This window comes from Bos javanicus, chromosome 22, assembly GCF_032452875.1.
Source record: "Bos javanicus breed banteng chromosome 22, ARS-OSU_banteng_1.0, whole genome shotgun sequence".
Classification (NCBI taxonomy): Eukaryota; Metazoa; Chordata; class Mammalia; order Artiodactyla; family Bovidae; genus Bos; species Bos javanicus.
In genome coordinates, this window is record NC_083889.1 from 58,420,291 (window position 1) to 58,436,768 (window position 16,478).

A 16,478-nucleotide genomic window follows, 5' to 3' on the forward strand; every position below is an offset into this window, starting at 1 on the left:
TCTCTGCTCAACAGTCCCACACACATTCATTGTAAGGTGCGAACAGTGGCAGGTTGAGAGGTCAAACAGGTAACACGTCCATGCGTGCATGGACGCGAAGTCATGCCCAACTCTGGGCGACCCCATGGACTGCAGCCCACCAGGCTCCTCTGTCCATGGCATTCTCCAGGCAAAAATACTGGAGTGGGCTGCCATGCCCTCCTCCAGGGGATCTTCCTGAACCAGGGGTCAAACCCACATCTCTTACATCTCCTGCACAGGCAGGCAGGCTCTTTACCACCATCACCACCAGGGAAGTCCCAATACTATACACAGATGTCCGGTTCCTGGGTGATGTCCAAGGTGACAAGCCAGGTGAGGGCCACACTGGGAGAAGGAAAGGGGGGACCAGGCAACGGGGCAGGAAGAAAAGCAGAGGCAGGAGTGGGCGTGTTCCCGCTGCCATCCTTCCAACGAGAGGCGAGGGCAGGCTGGGGACCGCAGACACTGGGGAACATCATCCCAAGCACTTCACAAAAGGAAGCAGGTTTTCTTTTTTCACTTTTTTACTTTATAACCCTTTGGAACTATTTGAATATATATATATTTGCAATATACATGTGCTACTTTTATAATTAAACAAAAACACAAAAATGATCTTAAAAAAAAAGTAAAGAGCTAATCACAGTGTAACATGAAACAGAATATCATCGTTGGGGACGGGTCACGCAGTTGAGTCCAAAGCTCCGACGTGGTCGCTCTTTCCGATCTTGGTCGCCATGTCCAGCCTCCGATCCTCCGACCCCTTCCACGGGGCACCAGCGATGGCCTGGAACTGCCCTCACAGCTCCGTCCCGGGCCCAGGAGAGGCCAGAACGCGAGGAAGGAAGTCAGCAAAATTAAGTTAATTTACAGGGTCGGAGGAAACCGGCCACAGCGCCAGTCCCCCACGCGGCCGGCGGGAGCGCGGAGGCGGGCGCGCGGCCAGGGCGCCGGACCAGCGGGGGAACCCGGGCTCCACGCGCTGTCCACGGTGGGCGCCGCCTCACAGGGCAAAGGCGGTGAAGAAAATGTGCATCTTGGCCAGGAAGGTGGTGACGGAGCCCTGCCGCCAGAGCTTCATCTCCACGTCCAGCGCGAAGTCGCGCGGCTCGCGCACGGTGCGCTGCAGGAAGACCACGCCCGTGTAGGCGTTCAGGCGGCGCGTGCCGAAGTAGCCCTCCTCGTTGCCCTTGGTGATGGTCAGCGCGATGGTGTCGCCGGCGAAGGCGGGCACCGGGCTGATGCGGAAGATGTGCGCGGGCACCAGCAGCCCGGTCTGGAAGTTGAGCCGGTAGTGCGTGATGCGCGCGGGCGCGTTCTGGCACTCCAGGAAGTCGTGGCACAGGGCGCGCTCGCATTTCCTGCGGGGCGCACGCGGGGGCGTCAACCGAGGGAGGCTCCTGCTCGCAGCTCCCACCCAGCCTCCACCCGCAGCTCCGCCCTCGGCAGCCCCCAGCAGCCTGAGCTGGGTCACCTGACCCCCGTCGGACCTCAGCTTTCCCGTCTGCAGGATGGGTTAACAGCCACGCGGTGTCAATGGTGAAGTTATAACCCAGGCAGCGCGCGGCACAGTGCCCACAGCGTCTGGTCCCCGCGCTCCTTCCTGTCTGCCTTCATTCTTACCTCCCTACCCCTAGTTTTTTTCCTTCCCACACTATTTGCATGGATTCCCTGGCCATGGTGTTTCTATTACTCTAATCGTTTCTCAGATTCCCTTTTCTCCCGTAATTGACTCTCCTTCTGAGCCGTTTCCCCCACTGATGGCCTGCCCTTGTCCCTCTCCGAGTACCAGAGAGGTCTGAGTCACGCCTGCCCCAGAGGAGGCCGGGAGCCCAGCCACACTACAGGGTGACCACCAAACCCCATGGGACCCCTGACTCGATTTCCAAGCTCAGCAATAATCTGGTCTCTTCTTGGCGCAATGAGACTCTGTCTCCTCCATCACTAAACCCCCGTCTTGAAGCTCAGTGCTTCCGCCAGGGGCACCAGGGCTCCGCAGTTCTAGAGGGTGCTCTGAGCAGAGTTCCCGAACGGGGGGACCACAGCAGGCGGGACCAGGCCACGTCGCGCCCTGTGTAAACTCATGACCTGTTCTCGCTCATCACGTGTTCTCACCCTCCCTGGGGTTGGCACTACCATCACCCGTGTGGCAGGCAGAGCAGCTGAGACCCAGGGAAGGGAGGCCACTGGCCACTCGACACACTCATGTAAACACCCCACCACACCTGCACACTGAGCCGCCCAGCCCTGTGTATTAGAGAGCACGGCACAGGGTCAGTAGGGCAGCCAGGAGTAAACCGCGCACCGTGGGCGCGTACATGCCAGGAAGGGCCGCCCGAGGCGGGCCGTGCGCGCAGAGGCAAAAGAGGCTGCAAAGCAGAGAAAGCAAGCTCGGATCACCCGAGCACGTCCGCGTGGCAGCACCGTGCAGAGGACGGATGCCGGACACTCTGGCAAGCACTTATGGAAACGTGTGTTTAGTAAGAAAAGTGAAAGTGAAGTTGCTTAGTCATGTCCAACTCTTTGTGACCCCATGGGTTGTAACCTATCAGGCTCCTCTGACCATGGGATTCTCCAGGCAAGAATGCTGGAGTGGGTGGCCATTTCCTTCTCCAGGGGATCTTCCTGACCCAGGGATCGAACCTGGGTCTCCTGCATTGCAGGCAGACGCTTTACCATGTGAGCCACCAGGGAAGCCCTGTCTTCTTTAGTAAGAAGACAGGAAAAACGGCAAAATGCCAAGAAGCATCACGAGAGAATGTGGTCACCAGCCTGTGAGACAGCCCCCACGCCCCCTCCCGCGGTCACAGCGTGTGGGTCACCTCCCAGGTGACCCCTGCCCACCCTCACCCACAGCACTGGACTGTGCGGCCAGTGGTAGAAGTGACGATACGGCGGTTTTAAGAGTAGCCTGGGTCACGAAGGACCGTCTGCTCCAAGACCCAGGCCCCCAGGGCGGGCTGGGGGGGCTCGGACGAGGGTCTCCATCACTGTGACCCATCACTGAGAAGGTCACTGCCTTCTCAGTGACCCGGGCTGGGGAGCTCCGGCCCCACCGAGAGGCCGAGGTGGTGAGGCGCTGGGGCCTCCCTCCCAGAGCCATGAGTGGGCAGCGGAATCCTGAAGCCCAGGCAAGCCTCCAGTGGACGTGGCCCCACGGGGCCCGGAGCAGAACCACCCAGCTCAGCTGCTCCTTGGTCATGACCCTCCAAACACCGGGGAGGACGGTAACTACTTGTCATATTTGTTAAGATGCTACGGGTTGGGAAAAACTCGTTACACAACAGAAAATGAGCGTGTGCATGTTTGAGAGAGAGATGGAGATTTTTTTTATGTGTGTGTGAGAGTCTTCTTTCTTTCATTCTCTCTGCTCCAAACTTCCTGCAAGGTGCTTTTTTTTGCACCATTTATGGTCAGTCAGACCACACCCCGGACAGGGGGCCCGGGAAGACCAGGAGGTGGCGAAGGCAGGCGCACTGGCCACCTGGCCTCTGCCCCGGGCAGCGCGGGACTGGTGCAGGGTGCCCGGGCCCAAGGCTGGGGCAGGGGGACGACTCACGTTTCAGAGACTCGGACATAGTTCGGAGGGCAGTCGAAGCGCAGGCAGCGGAAGCCGCCCTGGATGTTATGGCAGGTCTCAGCCTCGGAGCAGTTGTGGGTGCCCAGCGCGCACTCGTCCAGGTCTGTGGGGAACAGAGGGTGATGGGCGGGTTTACGGGGGCCCCGGTCTGGAGACCCTCGTCCCAGCACCCCCAGCCCGCCCTGGGGGCCTGGGTCTCGGAGCAGCTGGTCCTGTGGGTGCACAGCTCACACGTCCCCACCTCATCCACTCTGGACAGCAGTCAGGGCCTGGAGCCTCTGCTGTGGGGCTGGCACCGGGGAGGAAGGCTCAGGGGGAGACAATCTGAACGGACACAGGTGTCCAGCCTGAAGCACCTTCAAGAGCCAAAGTCACTGCAGCGTCTGAGCTTTGAGACGCCCCTCTGGGTTCCGCCATCAGGCAGACACGGCCTCAGCCTCCAGAGTGAAACCACGCTCTAGGCACATGAAGTCATCATTCCCACCTGGCTGTTTAGAGCGGGTGGGATCCTCGCCTTTTACAGAATCTAGACTGGTTATTTTTTTTTAATTAAAATTAGTAATAAACTGTGGAAAATTCTGAAAGAGATGGGAATACCAGACCACCTGACCTGCCTCGAGAAACCTGTATGCAGGTCAGGAAGCAACAGTTAGAACTGGACATGGAACAACAGACTGGTTCCAAATAGGAAAAGGAGTACGTCAAGGCTGTATATGGTCACCCTGCTTATTTAACTTCTATGCAGAGTACATCATGAGAAACGCTGGGCTGGAAGAAGCACAAGCTGGAATCAAGGTTGCTGGGAGAAATATCAATAACTTCAGATACAGAGATGACCCCACCCTTATGGCAGAAAGTGAAGAAGAACTAAAGAGACTCTTGATAAAAGTGAAAAAGGAGAGTGAAAAAGCTGGCTTAAAGATCAACATGCAGAAAACTAACATCATGGCATCTGGTCCCATCACTTCATGGCAAATAGATGGGAAAACAGTGGAAACAGTGGCTGACTTTTTTTGCGGGGGGGCTCCAAAAATCACTGCAGATGGTGATTGCAGCCATGAAATTAAAAGACGCTTACTCTTTGGAAGGAAAGTTATGACCAACCTAGACAGCATATTGAAAAGAGACATTACTTTGTCAGCAAAGGTCCGTCTAGTCAAGGCTATGGTTTTTCCAGTGGTCACATATGAATGTGAGATTTGGACTCTAAAGAAAGCTGAGCGCTAAAGAATTGATGCTTTTGAACTGTGGTGTTGGAGAAGACTCTTGAGAGTCCCTTGGACTGCAAGGAGGTCCAACCAGTCCATCCTAAAGGAAATCAGTCCTGGGTGTTCATTGGAAGGACTGATGTTGAAACTGAAACTCCAATACTTTGGCCACCTGATGCAAAGAGCTGACTCATTGGAAAAGACCCTGATGCTGGGCAAGATTGCGGGCAGGAAGAGAAGGGGATGACAGAGGATGAGATGGTTGGATGGCATCACCAACTCGATGGACATGGGTTTGGGTGGACTTTAGGAGTTGGTGATGGTCAGGGAGGCCTGGCATGCTGCGGTTCATGGGGTCACAAAGAGTCAGACACGACTGAGCGACTGAACTGAACTGAATATTAAAACAGTAATAACAGTAAGAACTCTGCAGCCAGGAAGCCCTGGCCAGCCCTGGGGTTCCTCTTCTGTGGGATCCTCCCTGGGGAGGTCTCCCACCTTCGGGACCGCTCCCCAGGATCCCTGTCGCACTCACAGGACAGGGCCCAGAGTGGAGTCCAAGCCTGCAAGACTCTAAGCTGGGTCCGGCAGCAGAAAAACCGCCACGTTCCTCATCCCAGGCGTGGGCCCCGGTGAACCTGGCCACCAGCGGCATTGGCCGTTCTGGGCTCACGTGCTCGGTGTCATGGCTCCGGGCACACGGCAGGCTGTGAAAGGCTTCCTGCGCCTGCTCGGGGGCTGCCCAAGGCCCCGCCGGCGCGGAGTCCGCACTCACCCTTGCAGGACCTGCCGTTGGCTGTCATGGTGTAGCCGCGCTCCGGGCACGTGCACTGGTAGCTCCCCGGCACATTGATGCAGCGGAAGGTGCAGAGGATGCTGGCACCCTGGGCGCACTCGTCAATGTCTGCCAGAGAGAGAGTCAGCCCTCAGGAACCCCCGGTCACCCCGTCCCTGCCCCGGCCAGGGAGCCTGGGGGCCCTTCTCACAGATGAGGACAACGGGGCTGAGAGAGGACAGAGCCGCCCGTGGCCACACCGGGCCCACATGCCCGGGCCGCTCCGGGCTTGCTGCGGCCGGCTGAGGGCCCATCAGGTACCAGACGTGGCCTGGACGAGGCACAGCTGACCCCTGACGACACGGGTTTGGACTGCGTGCATCCACATGCATAGGGACCTTTTTCAATAATTACTGTGGGATCCACCCTCGGGCCAGTAACGCATGTGGAACCACGGATACAGAGGGCGAGCTGTAAAGTTACACGTGACTCCAGGGGCGGGGAGGCCCTGAGCCCTGCAGGATTCAAGGTCAACTATGTAACTTAAACCTTCACCCCGCTGAGGTCACGACCATCATCTCTGCTTTGCAGGGAAGGTGCCTGAAGTCAGGCTTGGGGAGCCCCTGTCCAGGTGCCAGGAAGCCGCGCGGCAGGGATGGGAGCGCCGCTCCGCCGCTGAGGCCTCTGTGTGTCCGGAGCATCCCCTCCCCGCGGCGGGGGCTCTCGAGCCTGGCACACGGGGCAGTGCCTCCGGGCGGGGGCCCCGGGCGGGCCAGGGGAGGTAGGTACCTGTGCAGGTGTGCCCGTCCTCGGCCAGCTGGTAGCCCTGCCGGCAGTAGCACTGGTAGGAGCCGTAGATGTTGGCGCACTCCTGGCTGCAGCGCTGGGCCTCACACTCGTTCACATCTGCGCACAGACCGGCCGAAGGTCACGGAGGAGCCCGCCCAGACCAGAGCCGGGACCGAGGTCTCGCTCATGTGGAGCCTTCTCTCGAGAGACCATCGGGTCCAGCCTCCGCCTGGGGCTGATGGGGAACCCGAGGTCCAGAAAAAGGCAAGGGGTCAGCCGGGGACATGTGGCGAGGCAGAGGCGGGAGTGGTAGAGTGCTGGCCGGCTGCCTGGAGGAGGCACCACAGTGGTGCGTAGATCCCCCGTGGGGAACTAGATGCTGGTCCATGCAGGTCCATGGCAGCTTGGGCAGGTGGCTCTGAGAATGTCACCTGAGGTGCGGACAGGGACCTGCCCTCAACCCCCTTCACGGGGCTGGGGGAGAAGCAAGAGCCGGTCTGCGGCGGACGGGGAGGGAGCGAGTGGAGGACAGTGAGGGGAGCACTGGCTGGACCCCGAGCTCCGTGCAGGAAGGGACTTGTCTCTCGTTCATCCAGCCGAGACCTGCTGAGCTCTGACAAGCGCCGGGTCTGTGCCCAGCTTGTAGACACGGCCCCAAACAAGACAGACAAACACCCCCACCCTCTGGAGCTGATGAGGTACAGAGCAGCTGGGGGTGGCCCTGTGCATGAGCATGGGGTGCTGGGGTAGGAGCAGGGTGAGCCGCGGTGGGGTGGGGCTGACATTGCACACGCCCTTGGGGCCGCCGCCTGACCCGTGACGCTCACGGCCTCTCCGCACACACCGCTTTCACACGGAATGACTGAAGGTACTAATGAATGCATAAGTGCCTGGTCTCCTCTACCAGGCTCCGAGGCCACGCTGGTTCCTTCCTCGCGTCTACCGTGCAGCCCGAGAAGTGGGCGAGGTAGGGACGAGGAGTGGGTGAAGGCAGAATGGCCCGCCCCCCATAGCTCTGTGCCCACCTGGCCCGGCGGAGGGCCTCAAAGGTCACGGGAGCACCAGTGACTGAACGGCAGCCACAGGGTCTGTCTGGGGAGCCCATCCGAGTGCCGTGCGACGGAGCCAAGCCTGGCGACGCTCCGCTGCCCCTGGGCTGGACTTGTCCCAGGGAGGCCGGCTCTTTAGCCAGGCCAGGCAATCAGACGGAGGGGCCTGGCCTGCCTGCGGGTCTCAGCAAACTCACCTCCCCAGTAGGGAAGGAAGGAGGACACCTCTGGGGAAGGTGCCGGGAGAGACGGCGCCAGCTAGGGGAGGCTGGAGACCCCACAACCCCTTCACCCCCTCGACCCCTCCCCCTGCACTGAGCAGCCTGGGACCTCCGCCTCCCCTACCCCAGTCCCAGCAGACCTGGGACAGCCCCTCACAAGTTCTCTCTGTTAGCCCCGGGGCACCCCGTAGCGTGTTCTTTTAAGTTTAAACCTGCCAGGAACATGTAAAACCCAGCAGGATTTATGCGTGATAAATATCTGGGATGCTGGGATCTGGAAAACCGTGACTGGTCCGCTTGCACAGCACATGGCCGGGTGGCATCAGTGGGGTGCTGCGGGGCCGCGGGCCTGTCTCCTGTCTCGCTCACTTGGCTCCCTCCCCAGACCCCAGGGCACCGCAGTGGTGACCGGGACCAGAGCCTACCAAGGGGCAGAAGCTGGGCTGCCAGCCCTGCACACGGGGAAACTCCCACCTCCAGGCGTGCAGACAGCACAGCCGACCCCCGCTCTGAGACGGGGGTTCCTGCAGGAAGCGGCGGGCAGCCGAGGGTGGGTGGGGGGCCGCCGTACCTTCGCAGTGCTTGCCGTCGGCCGCCAGCAGGAAGCCGGAGGCGCAGGAACAGCGGTAGGAGCCCAGCGTGTTCTCGCACGTGTGCTGGCAGAGACGCGTGGGTGACGTCCAGCACTCGTTCACATCTGCGGGCGGCAGGTGCGGGGGCTCAGGAGGGCAGAGGGGCCTGGATGCCAGCCCCCACCCCAACCCCGGGCAGAGGAGGGACCCAGGGACCCAAAGGAGCGAGGGGGAGGAAGGATCAGAGCAGGAAGCAGCCGGGGCACTGTAGGGAGACGGAGGGACGCACGGACAGACACGGCCGAAAAGCAAGAAACGAGGGCAACAGGAACCGTGAGGGGAGCCTCAGCTGGGCAGACACGCCCAGAGACGGCCAGGCAGGTGGTCAGAGCAAGGCTGGCTGGGGCCTGGGACAGGCGGGCACTGCTGGGGGCACGTCCCAGCCACCAGCCCCACCTACCAATGCAGGTGCGGCCGAAGGCGTCCCGCTGGAAGCCAGGCTTGCAGTCGCAGCGGTAGGAGCCGGGGAGGTTGTGGCACACCTGGCCCTCGCCGCAGCGGTGCACACCCGTCTCACACTCGTTCACGTCTGCAGGGGGAGGCCAGCAGGGCACACTGAGGCCCGAGCTCTACCCCCTGCAGGAGCTGCCACGCCCAGGGCCCCCAGGAGGGCGGAGGCTGTGGGGGCAGCGGCAGGCCTCACCCACACACTTGGTCCCGTCCTGGCTGGCGTGGTAGCCGCGCCCACAGATCACCGGATTCCGCTGGCACGTGTAGGAGCCCACCGTGTTGATGCAGCTGAAGCCGGGCCGACACGGCTCGGAGAGAGATGTGCACTCATTGATGTCTGTGGAGGGGGTGCAGGTGACAGGGAGCCAGGTGCAGCCCCTCCTGGGGCCCCAGGCCAGCCCAGGTCAGGGCCGGAAGGTCAGACCCCCCCCAGTGCCTGTGTCCCAGGACCCAAGGGTGTTCCCTCCCAGAAGCTGGGCACTGTTGACCAGGTCAAAACAGATGTGATGCACCTTCATCCAGCCCAGTCCCACAGATGGGGGAAACAGACTGAAGAAGAAGCAACTCAGCCATGATCAGACAGCTCAGGGTAATGGGAGCTTCTGTCTGCAAAGGCCTCCGGGGCCCAGGCACTGACACTGACAGGAACACGGAGGCTGGGGGAGGGAAGCGCAGCCACCCAGGCCGCCCCGATCTCTAAAGCCCTCAGAGCCCATTCCCCCAAGCACCCTCCCTGAAGACCACACCCCCCCACCCCGGGGCCGGCAGACACAGCCGGGCAGACCCCGCTCACCCACGCAGTTGCCCTCGGGGTCCTGCAGGAAGCCTTCCAGGCAGCGCTGCCGAGCCTGGCAGTAAAAGGAGCCCTTGGTGTTGTGGCACACGGCGCCCGCCTGGCAGTTGTGCGTGCCCAGCTCACACTCGTCCACATCTGCCACAGAGACAGGGCCGGGGGTCAGGGGCTGGCGGGCACGCACCCGCACACCCCTGCCACAACCTTGATGTTACAAAGGTCTCCCGCATTGTGGGGCACCGCCGTGGCCCGTGCAGCAGTGATGATGTCACCCCTCTCACTGCCGCGCACTCTGAGATGTACGTCTTTACTCAGTGCGTGTGGGAACCCAGGGCCGGGGCCAAGACGAGCCCCCTCCCGCATGGGGGAAGCTGAGGCACGGGCACAGTTCAGCGCTGCTCTTGGGCCGCCGGGCTTGGAGCTTCCAAGGATGGAGCCCCCAGACCTGCGTGTCTCCACTGTCCCCACCTGCCATGCGGCCCCAGCGGGTCACGACCCACCCCCGCCCCGCCCCGCCCCCGCTGCCAGACCCACAGTTTACAAAGTGCCGGCCTGTGTCCCCCCCACCCCGCAACAGGCACATCGGGCTCTTTCCCCAGATGAGGAAGCCGAGGACGGAGTCAAAAGGCGACACGCGGGGCTCGTGGGACGGCCGAGACTCCATCAGCCTCCTGACGGCCAGGCCCACCTCGTGTGTCTGTCTGTTGTCCATCCGTCCACCCCCTCTGGTTTCCACAGCAGTCCTGTCTCTAGGGGGCCCATGCTGGGTTCGAGGACCCCCTCCAACAACCCCCAGAAGCCTGAGGACACAGCCTCTGCCTGGCCACTCTGGTCTAAGGAGGATGCCCTGGGAGCAGACGGCCAGGGGTGCTGGGCGTCCAGGGAGCCAGGACCGCTCCCCAGGGGTCAGGGTTCTCTAAAGGGGGCTCGCCATTGGTGTGCGTGTGCCCTGGGCGTGCGTGGGTGTACACAGGTGTGCAATAAGGGGTCTGGGCTCCTCTCCTCTCAGCTCATTTCACCCCTGCTCTGAGCCCAGCTCAGGGCCTGGCACAGAGTGTGTTCAGCCACTTCCCTGAGCTCATGCCCAACCTCAGAGTTGGTTCCCATCAAAATTTTCTGAGTTTGCAACAATGGAGCACTGCTCTGGGTCTCACCTCCTGGGTGACATTCTTCTGGACATTTAAATAAACTGTCACCCATCATGTGTGAAACAGACTCCCAAGCCCTTGCCTGCCTGGGCCTGCCAACCCAGCAGCCTCCTTGCACTGGCAGTGTGCCGCCAGCCAAGACTGCCCTCTGCTCCTTGCACCAAGGCCCCCTCCTCCCCTCTCCCCTAAGGGCTGGCACCCTTCCCAGGGGCTCTACATTCTGTAGGTCCCTACCTCGACATCACCCCCACAGGGGGCTGGCCTCTTTGAACCCCCAACTAAAGCAAAACCCAGCCTTAGCCCTGCCATCCTGGTGTGCCTGTGAGCCCCTGCCTCCCTGGTCAACAGACCAGACAGAGAAACACGCCCCCGCAGCACCCCCACCACCCAGAACCCTGCCGGGCCCATAAACGAAGCCGGGGAAGCAGCTGTTGAAATGGCTCAGCAGAACTTCTCTCTTCTGAGGTTAGAATCTTCTGGTTAGAAAGGACAGAAACGACCCTTCTGTGGGAACGGAGGCATGAAGAGACTAACATGACCCAGACACGTTTACCTCGCCCCTCCCCCCCCCCACCAGTTTGGAGGCCACCTCTGCCCCCAAACACCATCGTCTGTGGGGTCTCTTAACGGGCCAGAAACCCTGGAGCTTGGAACTTTCTTGAGGGAGCAAGCTCTGAGCGGCCCGTGGGGGAGGCGGGGGGGGGGAGGGTGAGGGGGGGCGGAGCATGGTGAGGGGGGGGGCGGAGCATGGTAGGGGCGGGGGCAGGGTAAGGGGCGGGGCAGAGCAAGCTAAGGGGTGGGGGCAGGGCGGGGCGGGGTGAAGTGAAGGGGCGAGAGGGTGAGGGGTGGGGCGGAGCATGGTGAGGGGCGGGGCAGAGCAGGGTAAGGGGCGGGGCAGAGCAAGCTAAGGGGTTGGGGCAGGGCAGGGTAAGTGGGCGGGGCTGGACGTGTGAGGGGCGGGGTGAGGGGAGGGGCGGGGTGAGGGGAGGGGCGGGGTGAGGGGAGGGGCGGGGTGAGGGGAGGGGCGGGGCAGGGTAAGGGGGCGGGGCGGCGGGGCAGGGTGAGGGGCGGGGCAGGGCCTGCAGCCAGCCCTCCTCACCTGTACACTCGCCATCCTCGAGCCTGTAGCCCGGCTCGCAGGTCAGAGCCTTGTAGCAGTGGAAGGAGCCCACCGTGTTCACGCAGTGCTCGCGGCGGCTGCACGTGTGCAGGTCTGTCACGCACTCATTGATGTCTGCGGGGAGGGCCAGGCCGTCAGGGGCTGCGGGGTGGTCCTGGGGACGGCAGCAGCCAACCAGTCCCGCCCTCAAGGTGCTCGCCTGCCAGACAGCAGCAGGCTCTGTGCCACCACCCATTCAACAAAGATTTATGGAGCACATGCCTGGTGCCAGCAGCACTGTGCTTGGCCCCAGGGCACCGGTGAACTAGACAGACAGGAGCCCTGCCATGGGGCACACTCAGAAGAGGATGCCCCACAGACAGACCTAAGAGGGAGGGTGGTCTGGAGTCTTATGGAAGAAACAGTGGGGTGGAGGAGACCAGGAGTATGGGGCACGAAGGGTCATCAGGGCAGAGGGCACTTGAGCAATCATCTGAAGAGACCCAGGACGAGCCAAACACACATCCCAGGCAGAGGGGGCAGGTTCAGGGTAGGGTCCAGATGGTGCGGTGTGGGAAGAGGTGATCAGGAGATGCGGGGGGAGGCGGGAGCCATCGAGGGTTCCAGCAGAGGAGGAGAGTGGACTGACTTGTTTGTAACAGGGGCCCCTGGTGGAGAGTGAACACTCCAGGAATGAGGGGTTCATAGAATAGGAGATGAAGGGGCTGAGGCTGCCATCCACGGAGGTGAGGAGACGCAGTCACGTTCTGAAAACAATGTGAAAGTCAAAGCAACAGATCTATGATGAATGAGATGAAGGAGAGAAGAAAAAAGAAGCCAAGGGGTCTTGCCAAAGCTTCTTGGCCAAGCAGCTGGGCAGCTGAGGATGGGGCCAGCTGAGGGGAGCAGGCTCACAGAGGAAGGCTGGGAGCCCTGGAGGTGACACTGAGTTTGAGGGTCAAGGGCCAGCCGGGGTCCTGCCTTGGAGTTCACAGAACGGGTCTTAGTGAAGCTGGGAGTGGTGGATGCTAAGGTCAGCTCGGGGACAGGACAGGCACAGAAGAGGCCTAGGATGGACGCCTGGTGGGAGCAGGCGGTGGGGAGACGCCCGCAAAGGAGGGAGAAGCAGCCCCGGGGGGGGGGGGGGCCGAGGGGACTCAGAGCGGTGATCAACGCAGACGTCCCACAGGCAGGAGCTAAGCACGCGCGGAGGACAGCGCCTGCCGACCCCACCCGGCCGCGGAGACGCAGCAGTCCTTGCTGATTCCTTCATTCCCTGGACACACCTCAACCAGCACCTATTCTGTGCTGAGCCCAGGTGGCCTAGCCGCGTGGGGGCCACCCCGAGCTGGCAGGGGAGAGGGGACAGGCGGGTGGAGACACTGGGGAGGAAGGCGGCACGGTCTCAGAAGCACCACCTGCTCGGGGGCTGGAATGTCAGGGTTGCTCTGGGGGACACTGAGATCAGAGCTGATCCTACAAGCAGGACGGGGACAAGGTGGAGAGGAGGGGTACCAGGCTGTGGGGCATGTGTGTGTTAGTCACTCGGCCGTGTCTGACTCTGCGACCCCATGGACTGTAGCCCACCAGGCTCCTCGGTCCATGGGATTGTCCAGGCCAGAATACTGCAGTGGGTAGCCTTTCCTGTCTCCAGGGGATCTTCCTGACTCAGGGATCGAACCCATGTCTCCTGCATCGCCGGTGGATTCTTTATTTTCTGAGCCACCAGAAAAAAAATGCTCCCAAAGTCCCAGGTGAGCCGACTGGTGTATAAGCCGAGCCAAGCCTGGTTGGTGGGGATGAGGGAGAAGAAAAGGGGATTCTGGACCCACAGTTTCCAAGAAAGGCTTGGCTCTGCAAGATAGAGACTTCTGATTTACAGGCTGGACTGACACTTTCTCAGGACCCCAGAAATGTTGTGGGTCAGGAGCTCCCCCGCCCCCAGTCCCCACCCTGCTCCGGAGCCTGGGAGGAAGCATGCTGAGGGACGACAGCAGACGCCACTGACTGCACGGCTCACTAGGGATCCGGTGATTTAGAGAAGGGGCCCCCAACCACACTGGTCTGCGGGCTGTTAGAAGCCAGGCCACGCAGCAGAAGGTGCGCCATAGGCAAGCGGGCACCACTCCGCTGCCGTTCCCCATCACTCGCGTTACCGCCCGAGCCGTCCCCCTCCTCCCCGTGGAAACCCTGTCTCCACAAAGCCAGTCCCTGGTGCCGAAAAGGGTGCAGACCGCTGGCTTAGAGGAAATGCCCTTCCATGACCCTGAACACTCCTTCCCAGCTAAGGAAGTAGGTCTCACTGAGGGGATGTGACCGGACCAAAGTCCCACGGCCTGCACGTGGCAACAAGAACAGAGCCTGGAGTGCCCAGCCCTCTCCTCACCCCCGCAGAGTGGGCCGCAGAGCCAAGACTCCCATCTTCCCAAAGCCCGGCCCACCTGGAACACTCTTCCCCAGGGCCCACGCCAGTCCTCAAAGGACAGGGCACAACAGGCCAACAGAAAAGCACAGGGGTGCCCCCACAGAGGTCACCAGCCTGTCAAAAGTCCTCTGGACTTGGCACCACTCAGTCCTGTCCCACTCTGGCTTACATACCTCCAGTGATGGGGAGCTCACTACCTATACAGGCTGCCTCAGTATAACACATTTGTTGAATCATTAGTATGACATCAAACTCTAGCAAGTTGTTTACACAGACTCATCTAAGCAGCACAGTGACCCTTGGAGGTGGATGCTGTTTCTCTTTTCACAGGTGAAGAAACTTGAGTCTTAGAGAGATTAAACGACTGGTCCTGGATCCTACAAGTAGAAAGTGGCAGAGCCAGGGCTTGAACCCTGGCCGTCTGGCCGCAGAGACCACACTCTTCACCCGGGCACCCATCTCCCGTCTCACCAGCCGAGGTTAACAGAACACGCCTGGAGCTTACAAACGCACCACAGAAGACACGTTTGTGGACAGACAAGTGATGCAAAGAATGAGTGAGTGCTCACGGACGAGATGAACACGTGCGTGGAACAAGGATGAAAAGGAGACCGGGGTCCAGGCAGGATGACATGGAGGGAAAGACTGAACGAACGACCATAAACCTTGCTGAATGGAGGCACCTCTGTTCTTTAATCCCAAAACCCGTTTTCCAGCCCCCCGGCAACCCCTTTGAGAACAAAGTCATCTGTCCAGACCACCAGGAAAACGTGCATACCACATCCTGGGAGGGCGCTGGCAGGCCCCGTGGACCATCCTCCCAGACACACACGCAGACACGACCCAGACGGGAGGAGCTGCCGACAAGCAGGCTCCGCAGGGCTCATGTTGTGCCCACGGCCGGGGACCGGGGGGCAAACATGTCTGCAGTGGCCACACAGCTGCCCAGCGGTGGTGGGTGAGGCAAAGGACATGCCCAAGGTGGGCATGGTCCTCAAGCACAGAGACAACAGGCGGGGGCGTCTGGGCGCAAGCCATTCCCACCTCCATGTGCTTCCTGCCGCGGCTCTTCCTCCCCGCGTGCCCTCCTCATCTCCGGCGTCCCTGCCGTCCCTGGAGACCCGTGCCAATGCCGCCTTCTCCAGGGAGGGTGTCCAGACGCCGCCGGCTGGAACAGCCTCCCCCTCGGCCTGTGCCCCTGCCATAGCATTTCCCAGTCTGCCCCATGCCCCGCTACCCTGGGTCCCTCTCTGGTCAGGTCCATGATGTTTCCTCCGAGAAAACCTCAGATGCCCCCCTCCAGCCATGGAAGACCAGCTGCCCAGGCAGCCATGGCTCAGGGTCACACAGCAAATGAACACCCAGCTGGGGTATACAACCCTGGACCATCCGGACCCCAGCTCCATCCATTTGCCTTGGAAGGGACTTTGGCCCCACTGAAGTACAACCTCAGCAGCTGAGGTCACATGCTCACTGTGCCTGGCGTTCTGGGTATGCCACGCACATGTCACATAATCACCAAAGGGGGAGCAGTGCTCTGAGCACTCCCTTCTCACAGATGAAACAGAGGCCCAAGAGGAAGCTCAAGACCTGGCGGTCCTGCTCTGAAGCCCGGCCTCCCTGCCCCCAAGCCCCACACATCCTGTCCTGCTGCCCACGCGTCTCAATGCCCCCTCTTCAGTGAGCAGCCAGGTCACGCCTCGGTTCCAGCTCTGACTCAGGCCCATCCCTGGGGAGAGCGGCTTCCCCGGGGGTCAGTGGAGAAGCAGGGCAGGACATGGAGCGTGGTGGCTGTGCTGAGGGCTCACATGCAAAGGTCGGGCCCTTTGGCACGTGGCTGCGGCAGCGTGGAGCAGAGCGGGGGGCGTGGCGGTGGGCGGGGCTCAGGCTTACCCACGCATTTCCTGTGCATGTTGAGGATAAAGCCCTCAGCACAGAGCACTGTGTGGTTGACACAGTAGAAGGATCCCAAGGTGTTCACACAGAACTGTCGCCGGTTACAATCGTGAGTGCCAAGCAGGCACTCGTCTTGGTCTAGTGATAAGTCGCAGGAGGAGAAACAGAAGGGCCGTTAGAGAGGTGTGGCCTCCAGTGACAGATGGGGAAACTGAGGCCCAGAGGGGCAGGGAGCTGCCCGGGGCCTCTCGGCCCATCCATCAGCGGTCCCTCTGGGCTTTGGGCCCAAGTCTGAGTTTGTGCGGTCAAAAGATGAGGGAGCAGAAGCTCTGGTAAGGACAGGTGGCCAGGTGAAGCTCAGAGAGGGCAGACAGCCTGCCTGGGGTAACACA

General features: G+C 61.3%; 1 protein-coding gene across 2 annotated transcripts in view; it reads right to left on the reverse strand.

The window, feature by feature from the left end:
* Window positions 1–527: 527 nt before the first annotated feature.
* Window positions 528–16,478, reverse strand: part of FBLN2 (fibulin 2) — a 69,583-nt gene continuing 53,632 nt past the window's right edge. Inside the window, exons 9-18 of one of the 2 annotated variants that reach the window (XM_061397239.1) lie at window positions 16,084–16,224; window positions 11,766–11,900; window positions 9,519–9,656; window positions 8,919–9,062; window positions 8,676–8,804; window positions 8,215–8,340; window positions 6,374–6,490; window positions 5,585–5,713; window positions 3,581–3,704; window positions 528–1,382 (exon numbers count right to left, since the gene is read on the reverse strand). In XM_061397239.1, the coding sequence (XP_061253223.1) occupies window positions 1,025–1,382; window positions 3,581–3,704; window positions 5,585–5,713; window positions 6,374–6,490; window positions 8,215–8,340; window positions 8,676–8,804; window positions 8,919–9,062; window positions 9,519–9,656; window positions 11,766–11,900; window positions 16,084–16,224 (1,541 nt within the window). In that variant the 3' untranslated portion in view covers window positions 528–1,024. The remainder of the gene's footprint in view (window positions 1,383–3,580; window positions 3,705–5,584; window positions 5,714–6,373; window positions 6,491–8,214; window positions 8,341–8,675; window positions 8,805–8,918; window positions 9,063–9,518; window positions 9,657–11,765; window positions 11,901–16,083; window positions 16,225–16,478) is intronic. The other variant, XM_061397240.1, reaches the window with a different exon arrangement.